The 17941-nt window shown below is 45.7% G+C and overlaps 1 protein-coding gene and 1 long non-coding RNA gene across 2 annotated transcripts; both read left to right on the forward strand.

Annotated features, from left to right (window-relative positions):
• Positions 1-2363: 2363 nt before the first annotated feature.
• Positions 2364-4988, forward strand: LOC113484418. Its single transcript, XR_003399214.1, has 3 exons — positions 2364-2461; positions 4156-4207; positions 4892-4988. It is a non-coding gene; the product is annotated as an uncharacterized LOC113484418 (long non-coding RNA).
• A 1304-nt stretch (positions 4989-6292) lies between these two features.
• On the forward strand, positions 6293-17202 carry LOC113484576 (AF4/FMR2 family member 1-like). The gene is made up of 12 exons (XM_026856999.1): positions 6293-6306; positions 6414-6468; positions 6609-6646; positions 7232-7406; positions 8256-8353; positions 11239-11302; positions 12136-12272; positions 13131-13202; positions 13805-13898; positions 14001-14044; positions 15205-15383; positions 17144-17202. Exons 1-12 carry the CDS (start codon positions 6293-6295, stop codon positions 17200-17202), a joined length of 1029 nt encoding a protein of 342 aa, XP_026712800.1.
• Positions 17203-17941: the final 739 nt, after the last annotated feature.

Below are 17941 nucleotides of genomic sequence, written 5' to 3' on the forward strand. Positions count from 1 at the left end.
ACCTCTATTTTTCCCTTCCAAAATGGTAGTTCTGTCCCCCTTAAGAAACCTAATCCTTCCCCTTCAAAATGCTTACCCTGTGCTCTCTGAGGTACCTCAGCTTTTCTCTAAAAATTGTCACCTATCTTCCCTCTAAGTTTCTTCTGCCTTTCCCCTCAAAATATCCCCTCTAAGTTCAGCTTTACACACAATAAAAGCTCATTTTGTCCCGGGATACCTCAATTTTTCCCCCCCAGAATATTACCTCTGTCCCCTCAAAGTTGCCCCAGATTTTCCCCACTGGCTCAAAAGGTTCCCCCCCTTGCAGCCCAGGGGCAAAGCAGGATGGTGTCTAGGCCTGATGGAGCAACCCAGAGACCCCCACTCCCTAAGAGCCCAGGCTTGGGCTGCTGAAAGGCAAGAGCCTGAAGCACAGCCCCCAGTGAGGCTCAGCAGGACCCCACAGCTCTATCATGAAGTACCTTCCCGGGAGAGCCTCATCACCCAGATCTGCTTCATTTTAAAGATCTAGCATGTTCCCGCTATTTCGAAATCAGAGTTCCCCTTCAGTTATGAACTATCATATTTTAAGAGCCAGAAGTTAAATCCATACTTGCTCTGACAACAGCGATGCCATAATTGCTCACTATCAGAGGTCACACACAAAAGCAGGTTTAGTGGACATGTAGTTATTCTTAAAACATGAGAAATGCCTGAGCACTACAGAAAAAAAAAAAAAAAAGTAAAATCAAGCCCTCCAGAAAGCCCTAGTTCAAGATATAGTTACCAGTTCCTTGCAAATCAGTGATTTAGGAAGCCTTACAGTAAGATGCAGGCAGGTTGCTCTAGCCTCCATAGATGACATTCCCTACCTGAGGGCTGGAAGCCCAGTTGTGCAGTAGTATTAGATTACCAAAGTAGCTCCACACAAATGATACAAATGAACATTAATACAAAGCCTAACTTAGGGCAAGTTAAACGGAAGCCACAGTAAGTGTATTTGCCAAGGCAAGCTTCCCTAGCAGGAGTATATGTTTAACTGTGTTTATAAAACAACACTTTCTGCCTTTTTGGCAAGGGTGAGTTGAAAGGGAGAAAGGTGAGGCTGAGGTCAAGAAAAGGGAAGAGGAGGGTTGTTAATGAGTTCTGACACAAACCTTGTTCCCCAAAACACCTTTTAAAATGACAGATGTCAAAAGACCTGATGATGAGCTCTCAGGCAAGTTCTGCTTCATGGCTCTGGTGTTGTGCGGAGCAGCTTCCGTATTGTCAGTCAGTGTCCTGTGAGCATTACCTCAGCTGTTACGAGCCACTGGACGTATTTGCTGCTGCATCTAGTGCCTGCTCACAGGCAATTTCCTATCTGCTGTGGAGCAGAACAGAAAAATGTTCTTGCTTGTTCTGCTCCTGTTGTCTGCTGCGGGGGAAGGGAGAGAACCTGTCTTTGTCTTGGAGATTTCCATTGTCTCCCAGGCGTTTTAGAAAGATGAGATGCCTACCAGAGGGGCACCAGGGACACACATCTGTCAAGGATTTTCCCTGTTAATAGGAAAAGCAGCAGGCAAGCAATTTGTCTTAAAGGCATCCATCATTTCTTGGTGTAGGAGCTGTGCTTTATCTCTTTTTCTTAAATAGCTCTCACACACTACTAAGTTGTCTAGCTAGGCAACACTTTATACTTGTAGGTGCTGGCAATGGATGCTAGATATAAAATTATTGTGATCAGGATATAAGTAATATACAGCTGAGTAACAGAATGCATTAAAGCAATGCTATGCAAGAGTCATAAAACTGTTTTCCTCCTCGTTTACTCTTTGATCCACTGTAGAACATAATTGTCTGGGAGAGTTATTCTTTTTTTTTAATTCTTTGAGAAAGCTGGAAGTTAGCTTTGTTCCAGAAATCCTGTTTGCTAGGAAAGATATTCTGTGGCTTCCATACCCCTGTCCAAATTCATAGCCACTCCCAGCACATGTATTTGTAGCTTAATCTCAGACTGTTAAATGCAGTGGATGTGTGACAGTATCACCTTCAGTGTAACGTCACAGAGCTCTCCAGCTTCAAAGAAGTGAAGAAAAGAGCCATGAATATCCCTACACACCTCATTTGCTTCAAATACAAAGACATCTTCTTCACCATCACTGTTGGAAGACCTAGTTTGCTGCTGCTGCTGCCACCTTTTCCCCTTTATCAGTGTTGTTTGGCCTGCTCTGGGACCATGGATCCTGAAGCCATTGGCTGCTTTTTCTTTCACTGCGTGAATCTTCAAAAAATCCTGTCAAGACAAAAATCCAGCCCATCAGGAGTCAAGTCCTAAAAAGCAGTTAAGATCTGTTGACCTGGTTTTAAAAAACACAAATAATCAGATGAGACATTAGGTACTGCTAGTACCTTACACGTTCATTACATGTTAGGAGTTTAACCTATAATCTTACTTGGAGAAGGGGGGGGGGAAAGACCCACAACGAAGAATCCTGTGCAGGTACATTTTATATCTATCCTAGACAGATATAAAATACTGCATCATCTTGTGTTTCATGAGACTTCCTGTTTCCTTGCCTGTCAGTAATGCATACTACTATTTTTGTAGCAGCCACAGGGAAGCATGTACAAATACACGAAGAGGTGTAGTGCGGTGTATTGAGGAGTTTATCATCTACTGAAAGATTGCACAGCTAGTGAGTGAAGTGGGCAATGAACTGAGCAGTGGGAGGAGAGAAAGGGGAAGGCAAGGGTGGTAACAATGCTAACGGTTACCCAGGTTAGTTGTAGGCTGCTTCTAGTTCTTGCACAGAAACCCCCATAGATTGCTTGCATCCCTGCTTCTAGAGGCAAAGGTAGCCATGTGGTTCCATTCCCTGTAAATCTTTGCATTTCCTGTTATTCCTAATAGATACAGAAACCAGGGTCACTTCTGAACTTTCATACCTGTGCCTTGATGAAAAAATGGCACTTGTAAATTATGACATGATAGAGATTTTCACACTTAAGTCTGTTTGCTGCCAAAAGTGCAAAAATGTAATTTGCACTGACACATTCCTCACCGATTTCTTTTAAGCCCCTGAGCAAACTGTGTGTGGTGCATGCTTGTCATGAGATTCATTCGGCATGAACATAATTCCTGACTTTCTGAGCTGCGCCAAGTGCCAGTATTGTGTTATTCTGCCTGCTGCTTTCTTTGAGAAGTTGGCAGGGGATGGTTGTGATGACAGCCCCTCTGGATGGGGATGGTGGGTGCACACCTTGAGTACAGAGGTGGTCTTGGGCTGGGGGGAAAGTCCTGAGATAGCTGTTCCTGGAAAGGCAGTAAACCCTCCAAACTTCCTGGAGCACCTATATTCTGCTCTTCAGGATTTCAAACTTGAGGATCAGGAGCCAAGAAATGTCTGTCTTGTGCAATTTCACCAAGGAGGTTCTGAATTTCTGAGCCTCAGCTTCCCCAAAGGCCTCGCCTCGATTAACCCCCCCTTAAAGTACTTGAGTGTATGTTCAAGACAAAGATCCTTGTCTGTGCTAGGCTTTTCGTGTGTGTTAGCACTAATGTGCTGGCAACACCTTTTTGGTGGCAGTAGCATGTAACATTTCTGTCCATGCTAAGCTACATCAGGACAGCTTAGACTATTGAATGCTTCAGAGTGATGCTTTGACAAGTTAGTTGAAGTATTTATTACAGTAACACCTGGAAAACAAATCATTGCTATGCTGCTCTGAAGAGAGAGCTGATTTATTTTATTCCCAGTTTGTACTTTTTCCTTCCTTTCTAGGAATCACAGACTGTTAGATCTGTAGCACAGAGTCAGAGTAAGCATAAATCCAAAGGAAACACGTTCTAATGTGTGTATGGACAGACAGTTTTGTGTTGCGTGTTATATGTTGAGGAGAACATCAAGGGTTTACATTGATCAAGGAGCACGATTTCCTGTGCTTTGTTGAGCAGTGATGAATTTAGAAAATGCTGAAGAGATTGTATACAGCCATGACCTAGAAATTAAGGCAGCAGTTTGGCAGAGAACAGTGTGTGATAAGGAAACCCCATTTGGAGTGATGAATAATCTCAGTGGCCAATAGTTACCTGCTGGAAGAAAGTAACTTTCTAATCTGATGTTCAGAGACCACAGGGTAAAATATGCTACAAGTGAGGCAAATAAACCCAACTGATTCCTTTCTGATTTACAGAACAGTATGATGCACCTGCAAAAACATCACCTCGTTCTCAACCAAGAACACCGTAAGTAACCAGACTCATTTCTCATCTCTACTGTGCAGTTACTTAAAAGAACCAGGAATGAATTAAATTTTACTTGTTGATTTCAAAGATTAAGGTTTTATCAGTCTGATTTTTCTGAGAAAATTTTAACGCAGGGAATTTTCACCAACAGAAACATTACTGTTTTGTGATTATGGTGACTGTGGTAAAAACAAAACAAAACCGAAGAAAAAAACCCCAAGTATTAATGCATGAGATTGAAGGGTTTTTTCTCTTTTAATTTGTGCCTACTTAACATCATGTCACACTTAGGGCTATTCAAACTACTAATAATGCATTCAACTGATGTATATTCTAAGGAATGCAAAACTGAGTCTGATTTATTCTGCATATCTTTTTTAAGCCTGTGAAGGCTAGTGAAGCTACACCTATGGAAACAGTGAAAACTAGGGGTGAAATTTTAAAGCAATCATATGGTATACATTTCTGCAATTGCCCAAAGAAAAGTTTTCTGAAAATATTGTCTTAATTTTATTTTTATTTAAAAAAAAAACCAAACCCAAGGGCAAAGAACTTTTCATGTGGACTCTCTAAAAACCCCAACTGATATTTTCATCGTGTGAGCTAGTTGTAAAGCGGGGTGGAGATGAAATTTCTACAGCCTTTTTTAATAGTGTGTATATATGTATTTCTACTTTTCTTTAGATATTTCTTCTTTTCCCTGTCGTGTTATGTTTTATCTCAGAAGAAGGAGGATCATCACAGGGGAATGGCAAAGTCAAAACGGCCAAACAAAGCAAGGATGTACATCTCTGTGAGTCCTTGTGCACTGAGAACCTCTCCTCTATCAGTGAGAGGTACTTGGGGACTGTGGGGTCAGTAAATCTTTTCATTATATTCATAGTTGGACATGATGGCTTGAAAGAGTGCGAAGGTTCATGTAGTTTTCCCAACAAGCATCAGGAACATCATCTCCCCACTTTTACAGGATGATGTGGTTCACTGGGGACTGTTCATATTTGTTTTCTTACTATAAAATGTGTTGTCATGAGGGCTTGGAGGCTTATTTTTCTTATTTGGGCATGAGAAAAATTTCTCACAGAGAGCCCTTAGTTTCAAAGGAGGTTGAAACAAGCAGGAGTTTTGACCCGATTGATTAAGATCCCTGCCTCTGTCCCCGACCTTTTAATCCTGTTTTGGAATGACACTTGTGTAATTCTCTGGGTTGAGGAGTCGGTCTCCAGCCAGTTTCAAGATGTAGTATAGAATAGCAAGACATAGTGTAGAATAGCAAGAGATTTGCCTGTCTGTTTTCCAGCTCCTTTTGGGATACCCGCATGATTGCCAAAGAGGGTGATGACAATTTGGGAGAAATTTGGGTCCCTCCCTACAAATCCTTCCCTTCCAGCCTTTTGAGGACTTCAGTAATGCATTGAAATTGCAAGCAGTAGTTACCACTTGCAGGCAGAGGAGTAAATTATGCTTTTGGAAGCTTGTACAGGCAGCCTCTTATCTTCTCTAGCAATAGTAAAAGAGGGTTTGTGCCTCCCTGCTTGTGAACTGCTTTGAGAACTGCCCAGTGTTACGGTTACTGCTGAGATGTGCAGGAGCACGAAGTTCATTGTGTAGAGAGAGATAGGAGACAGGATTGACCTTGGCGTTTACTTATGTATGTGTGACGGAAGACTTCAATAGCAAAAAGAGAGCCCCAGTGACAAAAGAAGTATTCACCTCCCCTGAGAGCAGAGAGCATGAGCATGCCCAGCTTCGGGTGCAGAGACAATGCTTTCTGCCCCTTGGGGAGCCCATGGGGGCTAACAGTGTGCTGGTCTCTTGCTCTACAAGGGTCAGACTTCTTCCAGCCCACCCTGCTGTGTTAGTGTCCTAGGTAACCTAGGTAACCTTTGTTGGCTGTGTGCTAGGTAGCCTGTGCTGAGGAGCAGTCAGTCCCCTCACAGGACTTTGTGGATGCTAGCCAGTGACACTGACCTTCATTGCAAAACATCCTGAGATCAACTGGAAAGCCCAGTGACATGTCCAGGTTGTGTGTTCTCATTTTATGGCTCATTTAGGTAATGACAGGGCTTAGGAGACTGAGCATGCTGAATGTTCAAAGGAATGTGAGAGGCTGGTTTGTTTTGGCAAGTACAAACCAAGTCTTTTTCAGTGTCTGCTGCTTGAAACTGTGCCTGCCTTGGCTGATCTTTCTCTTCTGGTTGTCTTTCAGAATCCCTGAGGATGACCTGCAGCTTAGTGATAGCGAAGAGGATAGTGATGACCAGGTCAGTGTTAGATGTTTTAGATGTTTAGACCAAGTCAGTTTTAGACATCCTTTTAAATCATCACAACTTGTGGTGTTGTTCTGACTTCCTTAAGCTCACCTTTCCTCCCCCTCTCCTCTTTGTTTTTGTGAACAAAACAGGTTGCTGAAAAGCCACCTTCTTCACTTGCTCCTCCAAGGTACAGGTTTGTTCCCAAACTAGTAGCTAGACCAAATAAGGAGAAAAACAAAACTACTTTTTATATATGGGGTAGATGGGTAAGGGCTCCTGGTTTCTCTTGTTAGATACAGGCTTTGGTTTCTAACTGCCTGAAGCTGCTGTTCAAAACTGGCTTTAGTTGTGTGGGATTTTGCTGAAAGCTCCAACTAGAAATGAATAGTCCAGGCATGCTGGGTTTGGCCTAGGAACCAGAATGGTATTTCCCTTCTTTTCTGCTCTTCCCCTCCACAAGTGTATGTGTAGATTACACTGGAGCGGATGGAATTTTCAGTTGTGTAATGATGGGTGAGTGTGAGAGCTGATGCCAGAACAGCAAGTGCCCACTGAGAGCAGAAAGCACAAGAGCTTCCACCAGGCCAATGCCAAACCCTTCTTGGACCCCAAGCTTGTGAGAGAAGTTTTGCCTGGCAGTGCCCAGAAGCATCTTGCTCTCTGCCCCCTTCCTCAAGGCCAGGACACAACCCCCAAGCAGGACCAGTGGCCACAGGCCTGCCATGGTGGCCAGAGAGGATTTCTGCCGGGACAAACTTCCCTTGTCTGTCAGGGAGAAGCAGATGCTCTTGCTGGTGAGGGACTGCCCCGGCAGTCAGCAGAAGTCAGCACACTCTCCTGGCAGTCACCAGAGGAGAGCAGAGGATGGGGAAGTCCGTGGTGTGAGGAAGCAAGACCTGGAGAGGAGAATCACAGACACTCGTGACAAGTCCTGTCAAAAGAGAAAGGTGAGAGGTGGAGGTGGGTTTGTACAAGGACCAAGGTGGCGGTTGAAAAACACATGTGTAGAGTTCGTTTCCGCTTTATAGGTTGGGAGTGGATCCATTACGCTCCTTCTGTCAAGGTTTTAGCCAACTTCTAAAGGGAATGTGCGTCAAAACTGTCCACAAGTGTTCCCTGCTGAGCAAGTGAAAAGCCCTGTAAGCTAACAAATGCTTTGGTGTTTTAAAACATTTTTGGATTTTTTTTTTTTTTAATAGTATTTTTCTCAAGAAAACAAACACCAACCCTCCTATGCTGGAGGAGCTTCTGGCAGCAGGCTGTGTCAGCATGTGGCTGGCCAGCCCCCTGGTAGCATTTGTGGGTTTCTCTGGCTTTCAGCCCAAGCGGAGCTTTGGAGGGCTGGGGTGCCTCTTCTCCCTGCAACCCCTTTCAAAGCAACACAGTACCTGAAGTGCCTTCTAGACCCTGCAGCCACCTGCGCTACCCATTTACTGTCTGCTGTGGGAGAGCACCTTGCATGCAGTTTGTGGGGGTGTCCAGAGAGCGAACCCACCCATGCCACCCCTGTCAGTGCTTTTCTGTGGGCACCTTCTGCTGCCTTTCACCATGTAACCTCAGTCTGAGCAGTGTAGTCTTTTCCTGGGTGAAATATTTCTTTCCACGAAACAGTCGTGATTGCTTGCTTATACAAAGACGAATGAATTCTACAGGTGTCACCTGTGTCACTCCTAGGGGTGAGAGCAGCAGCCCCCTGCCTTTTGCTTGTCCCATCAATGCAGACTGTGAACTGAACCAGGGTCACTGATAGTAACACCCATCACTGAACCCTACTTTGGATTTTTCCTTCTTGTTAGAGGGAAGTGGAGAAGGAGATTGATTGGAAGAAAAAGAAATCAGACAAAGAAACAAAGTCATTGCAGTCTTCAGCTCAGGAGGACTCCAGTAAATTGAAGTGAGTATACACTGGTGGGATGGCAGAAAGATGAATAAAACTGATTCTTTCTTTAAAAGGTTAAGGCAAAAAACTATCTCCTGTCCTCATACTCATGAGTTTGCTTCTAACCTAATGTGCCTTCTGAAACTTCATCTGCTGTAGATTTCTCTTTATACTCTGGAACCAGCCACATGGCTGTGGGAATGTAATTGATTTGCCTTTGTATTTGTTGCAGATGTGAAGTGATACTTGGGTGTCTTCCTCTCTCTCCTTAATGCTGAGGATTATGTTTCTTATTCAAGCGTAAGCTGATGTTTCAGTGGCTGGCTATCCCCCCATACTTGGTTTACGCTCCTGCAAAAGGGTTCAATGTTGTGGCATTTGTCATGATTTCCAACAGCTGAGATGGGGATGAAGGTTTTGCCATTTTAAACACCAACTTGTCCATCCTGCAGCTTACCTTGCTGTTGCTCTGGTCTGTGTATTACATGTAGATCAAAAAATCTGTTCATGCTGCAAGAAATTTAATTGCCAGTTGTGCCCGTGCTGCTTTTCCTTCTAAGCTGGTAGGCAAGGATTTGCACTGCTCTTTCAGACCAGATACAGGGAATTTGTGCAAAACAATGATATGTTGTTTGCAAACAGTGTGGTAGACTGTCTGCCTGTGGGGATGCAGGAGTCGTTTCCCCTTCTCCAAACTGCAGTGGTGGTGATCTGCCAGCAGGTGATCGCCCACAGTGATCTGGGAGGTGGCAGCAGTTCTGTGGGCAGTAGCACGGGCTTGTTATGCACCATAGTTTAGGGGCTTCAGGGAATGGCAAGAGAAATTGCCTTCTGGCTGAAGATGTCCCTGCTCATTGCAGGGGCTTGGACTAGATGACTTTTAAAGGTCCCTTCCAACCCCAACTGTTCTATGATGCTCAGTAAGACTTGAGAGTTCAAGTATCATTTATTTCTGCTCTCATGAGAAATAGCCTTGCAATGCTTTTAAAAAGGGAGTTGGACTAGAAGATCTTTAAAGGTCCCTTCCAACGTAAACCATTCTAGGAGTCAGTGAACGTCTTGTTCTTTGCCCATGTCTTCCTCCTTCTGGGTTTTGCTGTCATCTTTGTTTGGGGGAAGTTTGTACCCTCTCTGCATGGGAAGCAGCAGAAAACTTTATCCAATTCATGACACTTCACATGCGTTTAAAGCTCTTAGTCTTTGTAAAGTGAGAATATGATGTGAACACTCTTTGCACATGGAGAAACTGCAGACAAATTGAGTTGCTTGCTCAGACTCCCACTGCAAAGAGGTGAAAGAGCTGAAAGTGTGGCCCAGAAGTTGTGACTCTTGTTCCTGTGACTGAGCAACCACATCCAGAGAGAGTTCTGGCAGCCTCTTGAGAAGAGCTGTTGTCTGAAGTGTAACTGTATGTCCATCAGTTTTGACTGGGTGATCACTGCTAGTTTCTTAATTGGACAGGTAGTGATGAAAGCCACAAGTCAGATGTTAATGCTGATCCTGTCTGCTCCCTCAGTTGCTTTTGCTGTCACCAGTTATGGGCTTTGAATAGCACTTGCCCCATGGACTGCTGGTGCCCACGGGGTTGGTGCTGGCTGGGACCCATCTTCTCCCAGCTGAGAACACAGAGAGGGATGTGACAGATATGGCAGAGCTCCATTTTCTCACTTTGCTGAACTGTGGGGGCTCCAGAAGCATGTGGATATGCAGCTCCCCCTTTCTCTAACCAAACCAAGATGCCTCAGGGCCAGTAGGCTTTTCCCTCCGACTGGCCCAGATTTGTAGAGGAGTGAAAGGTGCAAAGGCCAGTCCAGGAAAGAGATTTGTATGTGTGGGTGGGTAAGGAGCGTTTCCCTTCTCCACTAAAATCATCTTGTTGTCTTTGTCTCTTTTGTGTGTGACCTAATGGACACACAGCCATCGTGCCTTTTGAATTGTGACTCTGTCTGGAATTTCAGGTGCCCTTCATGGCCAGGAATTTCTCATTTATTCCAGCATAGCATTTTCAGTCCTTCTGATAGATCTGCTGAAACTTACCCCATCATCTGCAGACCAGTGTACTGCCAGGATTTTGACCTGCCCTGTACTGCTGCCTTCACGTGTCTGTGATACCCCCACCAGCACCACAGAGCAAAGGTCTCACGACAACAGATCTTGGTTTGAGGGACTCTGCTCTGGAAATTAGATCCTTTTTAAATCGGAGAGGAGGTGTCTCTGGTGCCTGCCTACAAGTGCTGGGTTTTGATTTGTCTGATTCTTGACAAGTGGCGAACTCCTCTGTCACAAAGTACTGGGCAGGCAACTGGCTTTTTCGGGGAGGGCATGACTCTTTACTTGCTCGTGTTGTTGGTGCACAGGCAGCTGTGTGCTATTTGCACAGTGAATAGACTGTGCCAGTGCACAGAACTGGGTGTGGTTGAACTTTATCATTGTTTAGGTGTTGATTCAGACCAATCAACAGGAGGAGCCTTGGTGACCATCTCTCCTGTAAGCAGATAACTTGAATGCAGGCTCTTTTGGTCCGAGATGAGTGACTGGCACTGCAAAGTTTACTGTATGTTTCAATCAAAATGTGTCTGTGGGATTGTAATTGAATGATAGGAGATCATATCACTACAATCTTTCCATGGGGCCAAAGAAGTAAACCTGGCCTCACAGTAGCCTAACCTCCAGTGGCTTTTATTTTGAAATGTTATTCTAACACACATTTTTTAAGAAATCAATTCATTGTATCTGTGTATTCAACTGTTAAGCATTTCTGTACATGCAGACAATACTCATTTAGTGACTATCACCACTGTAAGGTGGACTCATGGCATCCTCTGGATAGGAGGGTAAAACCGATCATTTTCTTACCCTTTTTCTCTGTTTTCTGTTTTCGCTCTCTGTCCCCAATCCAGACAGCATCCAGTGGAATACTACATCAAAGAGGCCAAAAGGCTGAAGCATAAAGCTGATACAATGGTAAGTCTCGGACCTGTGCTATAAATGCTCACCAGCTCTTGCATTCAGAGCCATTACCTGCCTGCATGGGATAAGGTTCACTGTCTAACATGACTTCCACACTTGGAGTATGTTTGAGTCACCTGTGGGGAGGCTGTCTTTATCTGCCAAGTGTTTAGACATTTCCCTTGGTTATAAACACATCTAGAGAATGTGCCTGGAGAACAGGATTCAGGGCTGGCACTGTCTGAGGTCAGCAGGCCTGTTGGCTTCTCAGAACTACCACAAAGTCCTTGGAGGAGAGGTGCAGCAGTTAGTTACAACACAGTTTACTCTGAAACTTCAGGGTCCTCACGGTAATTGTGTTGCTGGTGAACCAGACTTGCAAGTCCCTGTTGCAGATGTCACTGGCTTTCTCCACTATGGGCAGTTTAACAGCGTGCGTGAAGGAACATCTGTTGTTGCTAATGATGCTTCACTCAGATAATGTACATTTGCCACTTGTCATTTACTTGTGAAAATGAAGTGAGGGAATACTGCAGTGGGCAAGCCCCATCTGCCTCTCCTGAGGCAGGCCTCCCAGACCAGATGATAATATCCAAAACATGTGAAGGTAATAAATTACACAAGGAGAACATTGAGGGAGAGATACAAATAGCCAGAGCACACAAAGCTGATGACTGAGACCACATTAGGGGTTCTGCTGAGAACCCTTTAACTATCACCCAGAGGCCTGACTTGCCTCTTTTTCTTTCTTCAAATCCTGCCTAACTAGGGAGAAAAAAGGAATTCAGGTATGCTTGAGAGAAGTGGCTTTTGTCTTAGTCTAAACAGGAGAATTTTCTTCCCAACAGGACGACAGGACTGGAAGGGCCTTCCAGTACCTAGATGCTGCCCTTTCCTTCATTGAATATGGGATTGCCTTGGAATCAGACCCAACAGAACCCAAATCAGCTTCCAGCGTGTTCAGTGGCACCATAGATCTCCTCAAGTAAGCAGTTTTCACAGCGTGATGGTCAGGCAGCGTGTTTGGAGCAGAAGGGGGAGTTGAGTTGTTGTTTGCAACTGGCAGCTCTGGATTCCCCCCACGGAGCAGAGCCCGGGCTGCTGCACAAGCACAAGACAGCCCATGGCGAGGCACCAGAGACAAATCCTTTGGCATGTTTCAGCACTGCTGATCAGAAGGAGGCACCGTGTCCTACTCAGCCCCTGAGCCACGCAGCTGAGGTGCACCAGAGGAAACTGGTTACAACAGTCAAAGGCATGAAGGAGTTTTTAGTTCATCCAGATCTGGTGTTGCTTTTGCACATGAGCTCAGAAGTATTTCAGTTAAGAAGAGTAAAGTAACTATACTGTGAGGTGAAGAAGAGTTTGTGCTTTCTGGTCTTGATGGACTGTATTTCCAAGATGCTGTTGTTTCTTTGTTTTCGAAAAGGAGATTGGCTTGCTAGGTTTTTGCCAGAAGAAGCATTTCCACTAAGATGTCTGTCTTGTCCAGAAACAGTTGAATTAATATTTCACCTTCAGTAGCAGGGGCACCTCTTCTGGGTCCTAGGCCTAGAGATGGCCCCTGGAGGGCTTCTACTTGTTGCCTGTTAATCAGAGTAAGAGCAGAGTGAGTCACATAAGGGGCCACATCTGTTCCTGCTGCCTGCGAAACAAGGCATTTGGAGACACAGTCCCCTGCTCAGCGTTGTACAAACCACTCGCTGCCAGCACTAAGAACTCAGGGCAGGTTTACTGACTTTTGGACTGGTGTTTGAGATAATGGCATGAGCTGATTTATCATGAACAGTGGGACTTCAGAGCACTGATGACTGACAAGATTCTGTTCATTTTGTTTCCTTAGATTCATCATGAGACTGAAATCCTTTACAGACTCCACAGCATCTTCACAGGACAAGATCTTTGCTGTGTTATGGTGGGTAACTGTTTTTCTCTGCTTTCATATTCTGCTTTTAGACTTGACAGACCCATTACTTTCAGAGGTGAATGGATGAGTTAAATGGGAATTGGTGTTCTTCAAGGAAAAAAACCCCACAATATAAAACCCAAAATGAACTGGAACATCTCTAAAGCAAGTTGGGATATCACAGGGGACCATATGTGGAAGGCACAGGCTCTAAAATTTGATCTGCTGGTAACTTGAGAGCAATAAGGGCTTTCTCCAAAGGTGAAAGGATGCAGTTTGGCTGTCTGTGTTTGAGCCATGTAACTGAGGCTGAAGCTGAACATAGTGAAGGCTCTTCTGCATGGGGGCTTACTCAGCCTGTGACACTTATGGGAAGTTGGGCACCTGTTTATATAAAAGACCAGGCATGGCCCTTCCTTGGTTGCTTTTTTTCCCTTGGGATGTTTTTAAAGAGTCTTTTTTAAAGCTGAGCAGGAGGAGGAGACATTCAGAGCTGTCTTGGTGCTGCAGTACCACTGATGTGTGCCTGCCTCTGTCCCACAAGGCTGGTGACTGCTGAGCAGGCAGCAGCCAGTGTCAGCACTGATCCTTGGGTGTGTTTCTGTTCACAGCATGCGCTGCCAGTCCCTTCTGCACATGGCAATGTTCCGTTACAAAAAACACATTGCCATGAAGTATTCCAGGATCCTGAATGACCACTTCAGGGTAGGGCACGCATGTTACTGAGCTGCCGGCTGGGTGGCTGCGGGACTTACTGATGTTGCCTGAGTAGCCCAAACTTAACAAGAGTTCTGTTCCTTGCTGCAGAGTTCTTCCAGATCTACACAAGCACCTTCTCTGTGTGTTGCAAGGTAAGATTTCAAAATATCTATGTTGTCCTCTTTCTACGAGGGTGTGAGTGAAAACAGGAGCTGGAGTGTTTGAGTTGCTGCCTGCATTTGAGAGTGCCTTGCCACTTGCTCCTTTTTGCCCCCTGAAATCCTACTGTTAGGGGCAGGAGTATTTCTGCTCTCTCCTTCCTGTCTTTTCTCCTCAGAAAGGGTTTTTTTTGTTACAAGGTCCGGATTTATGCCTTCACCCTGTGGCAGCAGAACATTCATAGTGTTCTCTTTGGCTCAGTCACCAATTAAGAAACTAATTTTCTAATTTCTGAGTTGTTGAGCATTTTGTCCTTTCTGTGTACCTGCAGCAGTGTTGCTGTGTATGCAGCAGCAAAGGTCAAAATCAAGCTGTTAGGTAACGGTGTTTGACTGGGTGCCCAGCAGACTAGGCCCGTGTTTGAATGACAGTGAGTAAGAAAGAGTTTTTTCTGTGTGTGGTGGCAATTGCATTTGGCAGAGAGCTACCTGGCTCCACGCCTGTCCCTTTTAAACTCCGTGCTTGAGAGAGACTTGGTTGGTCTTTAACAGTGATGCTGAAATTCCAGTTATTTTTGTGGCACCTTGCACAGTACAGCTTATTGGGAAGTCAGTGGTCTCCCCAGAGGAGTGGTGGAAGCCCTGTTCTACCAGTGACTAAAACTGGGTTGGGTGAAGGAGTGCTGTGATGAAGCCAGGCTGTGTCAGGCAGCTGGCCGCATTCACCTGCCCTAGGGCTATAAAGAAGTGTATGCAGGCTGACCTGGCTGCTGTGACCAGCTGTCAGAAAGCTCTAGCCTCCATCAGTGGGGAGCTTCACTGTGCCTGAACTGGAATTTGTTTGGAAAAGGCGTTCAGATAATCTGGTGAAGGCTTCCACAAGTAGGTGTAGGTGTTGGGAAGTGGATGGGTGGCCCTTTCTGATGTCTGGACACGCATTTTTTTCACCAAGAGGAGTCCTTTGAGGCACAAATTGCTTCAAAAACCTTGTCCTTGCATTCGAAGGACAATTACATAGCTGAATACATCTCAGTTTTCAACACTCCACTCCATGCTGCATGCCTGGATGGTACCAAATAGCTCCTGGCATAAAATAGTCTGATGTCTTTCACTCTGAAGTTGAACGCTCATGATGGTGTTTCCTTCTCCTGCAGAAGCACAGGCATGACTTCTTATGCTGGCAGTGGCTACAGTGAGAACAGCATTGGCTCTTCGGTCACTGTTCCCTATAACATCCCAAACATCACCTCTGCGTACATCAACATCAGTTCCTATATCCTCTATGCATGTGATATTTGGGAAAAGGCCGATGCACTGGCTGGGAAGAACACGTGTAAGTTTTTTGCGCTCTGTCTTTTTGGTCACATGTGTGGTGGTTTTGTGTATGTACTTGCTTCAGTCCTAATGCTCAGCGTAGCAAACGCCATACCTAAAGATCAAATCATTACCTATGTTGAAGCAGACAGCTGTGGCACATTGTCAGGTTATTGGCAGAGATACCTGATGGTGATAAACTGAGGAGTGTTCCAATTCAAAGGCTGTCTTGGCACCCTCAGAGTTCTTAAGAGCTAAGGGGTGAGGGTATGAAGTGCAGGGAACCAGCCAACTTGCTTCATGGTAACATGAGAAGCATAAGGGGTTTTTTGCCGTTTGTTTTTCCCTTGGGGGTACTTAGCTTTTCTGAGTTGGTTCACCTCCTTTAAAAACAGGTTTTTGGCCTTTAGCCTTGTGTTTTAGTTGGTTTGTCAAACTTGCAGGTATCTTGGCCTTGAAAACGTTGAAGCTGGCTTCTCTCTGTAACAGAGAAGCTGAGCAGCTCTTGCATTGGAGTTCTGGCTGGACACGTGACCAGTATTTGCTGGTAGCTTTTCCTAAAATTGATGATACTTTTTGGATTTTACACTTTTGTTGTTAAAAGTGTTGTGTTCTCCTGTGGTACAAGCAGTGGTGCATAAGCAAAAGCCCTAGAGTGGTTTAAAACCCAAAGTTTTCTGAGCTGCTGTGGGCGACAGGCTGTACTGCCACCATCTGTTGGCAAACTGGCAAAAGAAAATAAGCACGATGAGCCTGGCTGAATTCTGTGAGGGCTGCAAAAATCCTCACACTGAGGTAGTTGCTGAAATTCAAAAGACTTTGCAAGTCCCCTTTGAAGAGAGTAACTTCAGTTGCTGGGTGTCCCCCGAGCAAATCTGTGCTCGCAGCAGCAACGCGTGTGTAGTATTTTGGGTTACAGCCTCCAAAGGCTGTCACTAAGAAGGACAAAACCTGCTCTCTGTTGCTGTTTTAATGGAGGGGAATGATGACTGAGGTAGCAAATACCCACAGGGGATTGGATCTGTGCAGGATAATAGTAAACACTCCTATGGGCTTGGCAGTTGTTGCTGCTGTCCAGGATGGTGGAGGAGTTTCAGAACTGGAGCTTGTTGATAGTGTAAGGTGCAGATGCTCAGAGGACAGAGAGCAAGTACATCAAAATAAAAATAAAAAAGGCCACATCCTTCATTCATTTATGCAATTCATAGGGAATAAGAGGGGGAGGAAAGAGCCTTCAGATATCCTTTAAAGAGGGAAGGTGAAAAGTAGTGGAAAGCAGTTAGTTGTAACTGATGTTGGAGCCACCTTTCAGAGCTGGAGCTGGGCAGGAGATGAGGGCTCTCTTCAATCTGCCTGATGCCCAGCTGTGAGCAACCCCAATCAGAGCTGTATCGCCTGGCCAGCTGGACAGATTTTGAAACCTGTTCAGCTGAGAAAACCTGATGTCTCCAAGGTCTGAGGATGGGTGAAGCAAAGGGACCAGCCTGGTGACAGCGGTGTGTGCTGCCAGGCACTGCTCAGAATGTAGCCGGTTTAAAACCTGGAGGAGGCACACAGCAGGGACTGGGCTGTGAACTCCCAAACTCCTGTCCACCTCCCGCAGTGTCTCGGTGTCCTTTCAAAGCCAGAGCCCGGGGAGGATTCAGCGTGTGTGTGCATGTGTGAGCGCATTTCCTTCCCACATGCCGGGCCCTCTGTGCTTGTGATGCTGCCCGGCCTGTGACTATCACTGAGCTCTCTGTGTTAACGATGTGTTTAACGGGACCTGCCGACTGACAGGGTGCTGCTGCTGCCACTCCTCGCTGCCCTCTCGCCTGTCAGATGGGCCTGTGGTGTGAAACCAACCAAATGTTTTCTCTCTCCCTCACCTTTTTCCAGAGTTTTTTTCTGAACTCAGCACAGCGACGTGCACTCTGGCGCTCAACAGCAGCGTGACTGAAGCGGTACACTATGCTAGGCAGGGTTTGCAGTGGCTGAGAGAGGAAACAGCTACACCTTAAGGTGGGTGAGTGCCTGGAACTTATTTGCACTTTTAAAGCCTCAGTGACAGTCTGACTTGTTGAATTATTGGATTAAAAGCACCTGCATAGGAGCACAAATGGAGATGGAAGGAACCTGGTTACAGTGGAGGATGAAGACCAGCACTGCCTCCAGCACTGACACTAATACCTGCGCCAACACCCACAGTGACACCAATACTGACACAGACACCGCCCTCGGCACCAAAACCAGTGCTGACACCCACAGCGTAAAAAAGAATAAAACTTATTTTTCTTTAACTTGGTGGCAGCAGTTGGGTGCTTCACTCCCTCCAAGCTGTGCACAGGCCACTGGGTTTGTCCTGTGCGCACAGGCTGGAGTGGGAGGGCAGGATTTTGGGGTGGCAGTGGAGGCACAGAGGGCCTTTGGTTTGTGGCAGGAGCCTCTGGGAGCAGAGGGATCAGCCTTGCCTCTGCTCCCTTAGAAGGCACCAGAGATCAGCACAGCGGCAGCGCGCTCGGGGCATTCAGTGGCACCGAACCGGCACCAACACTGACACCACCCCCAGCACCGACACCCTGAGAACATTTCGGGTGT

This window comes from Athene cunicularia, assembly GCF_003259725.1.
Source record: "Athene cunicularia isolate RWA chromosome 11 unlocalized genomic scaffold, athCun1 chr11_part1, whole genome shotgun sequence".
Taxonomy (NCBI): Eukaryota; Metazoa; Chordata; class Aves; order Strigiformes; family Strigidae; genus Athene; species Athene cunicularia.

Bases quoted from the DNA above. Each gene is read 5' to 3' on its own strand.
- LOC113484576 (XM_026856999.1), top strand. The intron at 6,647-7,231 runs GTACAGGTTTGT...CTTGTCTGTCAG, and splicing joins TCTTCACTTGCTCCTCCAAG to GGAGAAGCAGATGCTCTTGC. The intron at 12,273-13,130 runs GTAAGCAGTTTT...TTGTTTCCTTAG, and splicing joins GGCACCATAGATCTCCTCAA to ATTCATCATGAGACTGAAAT.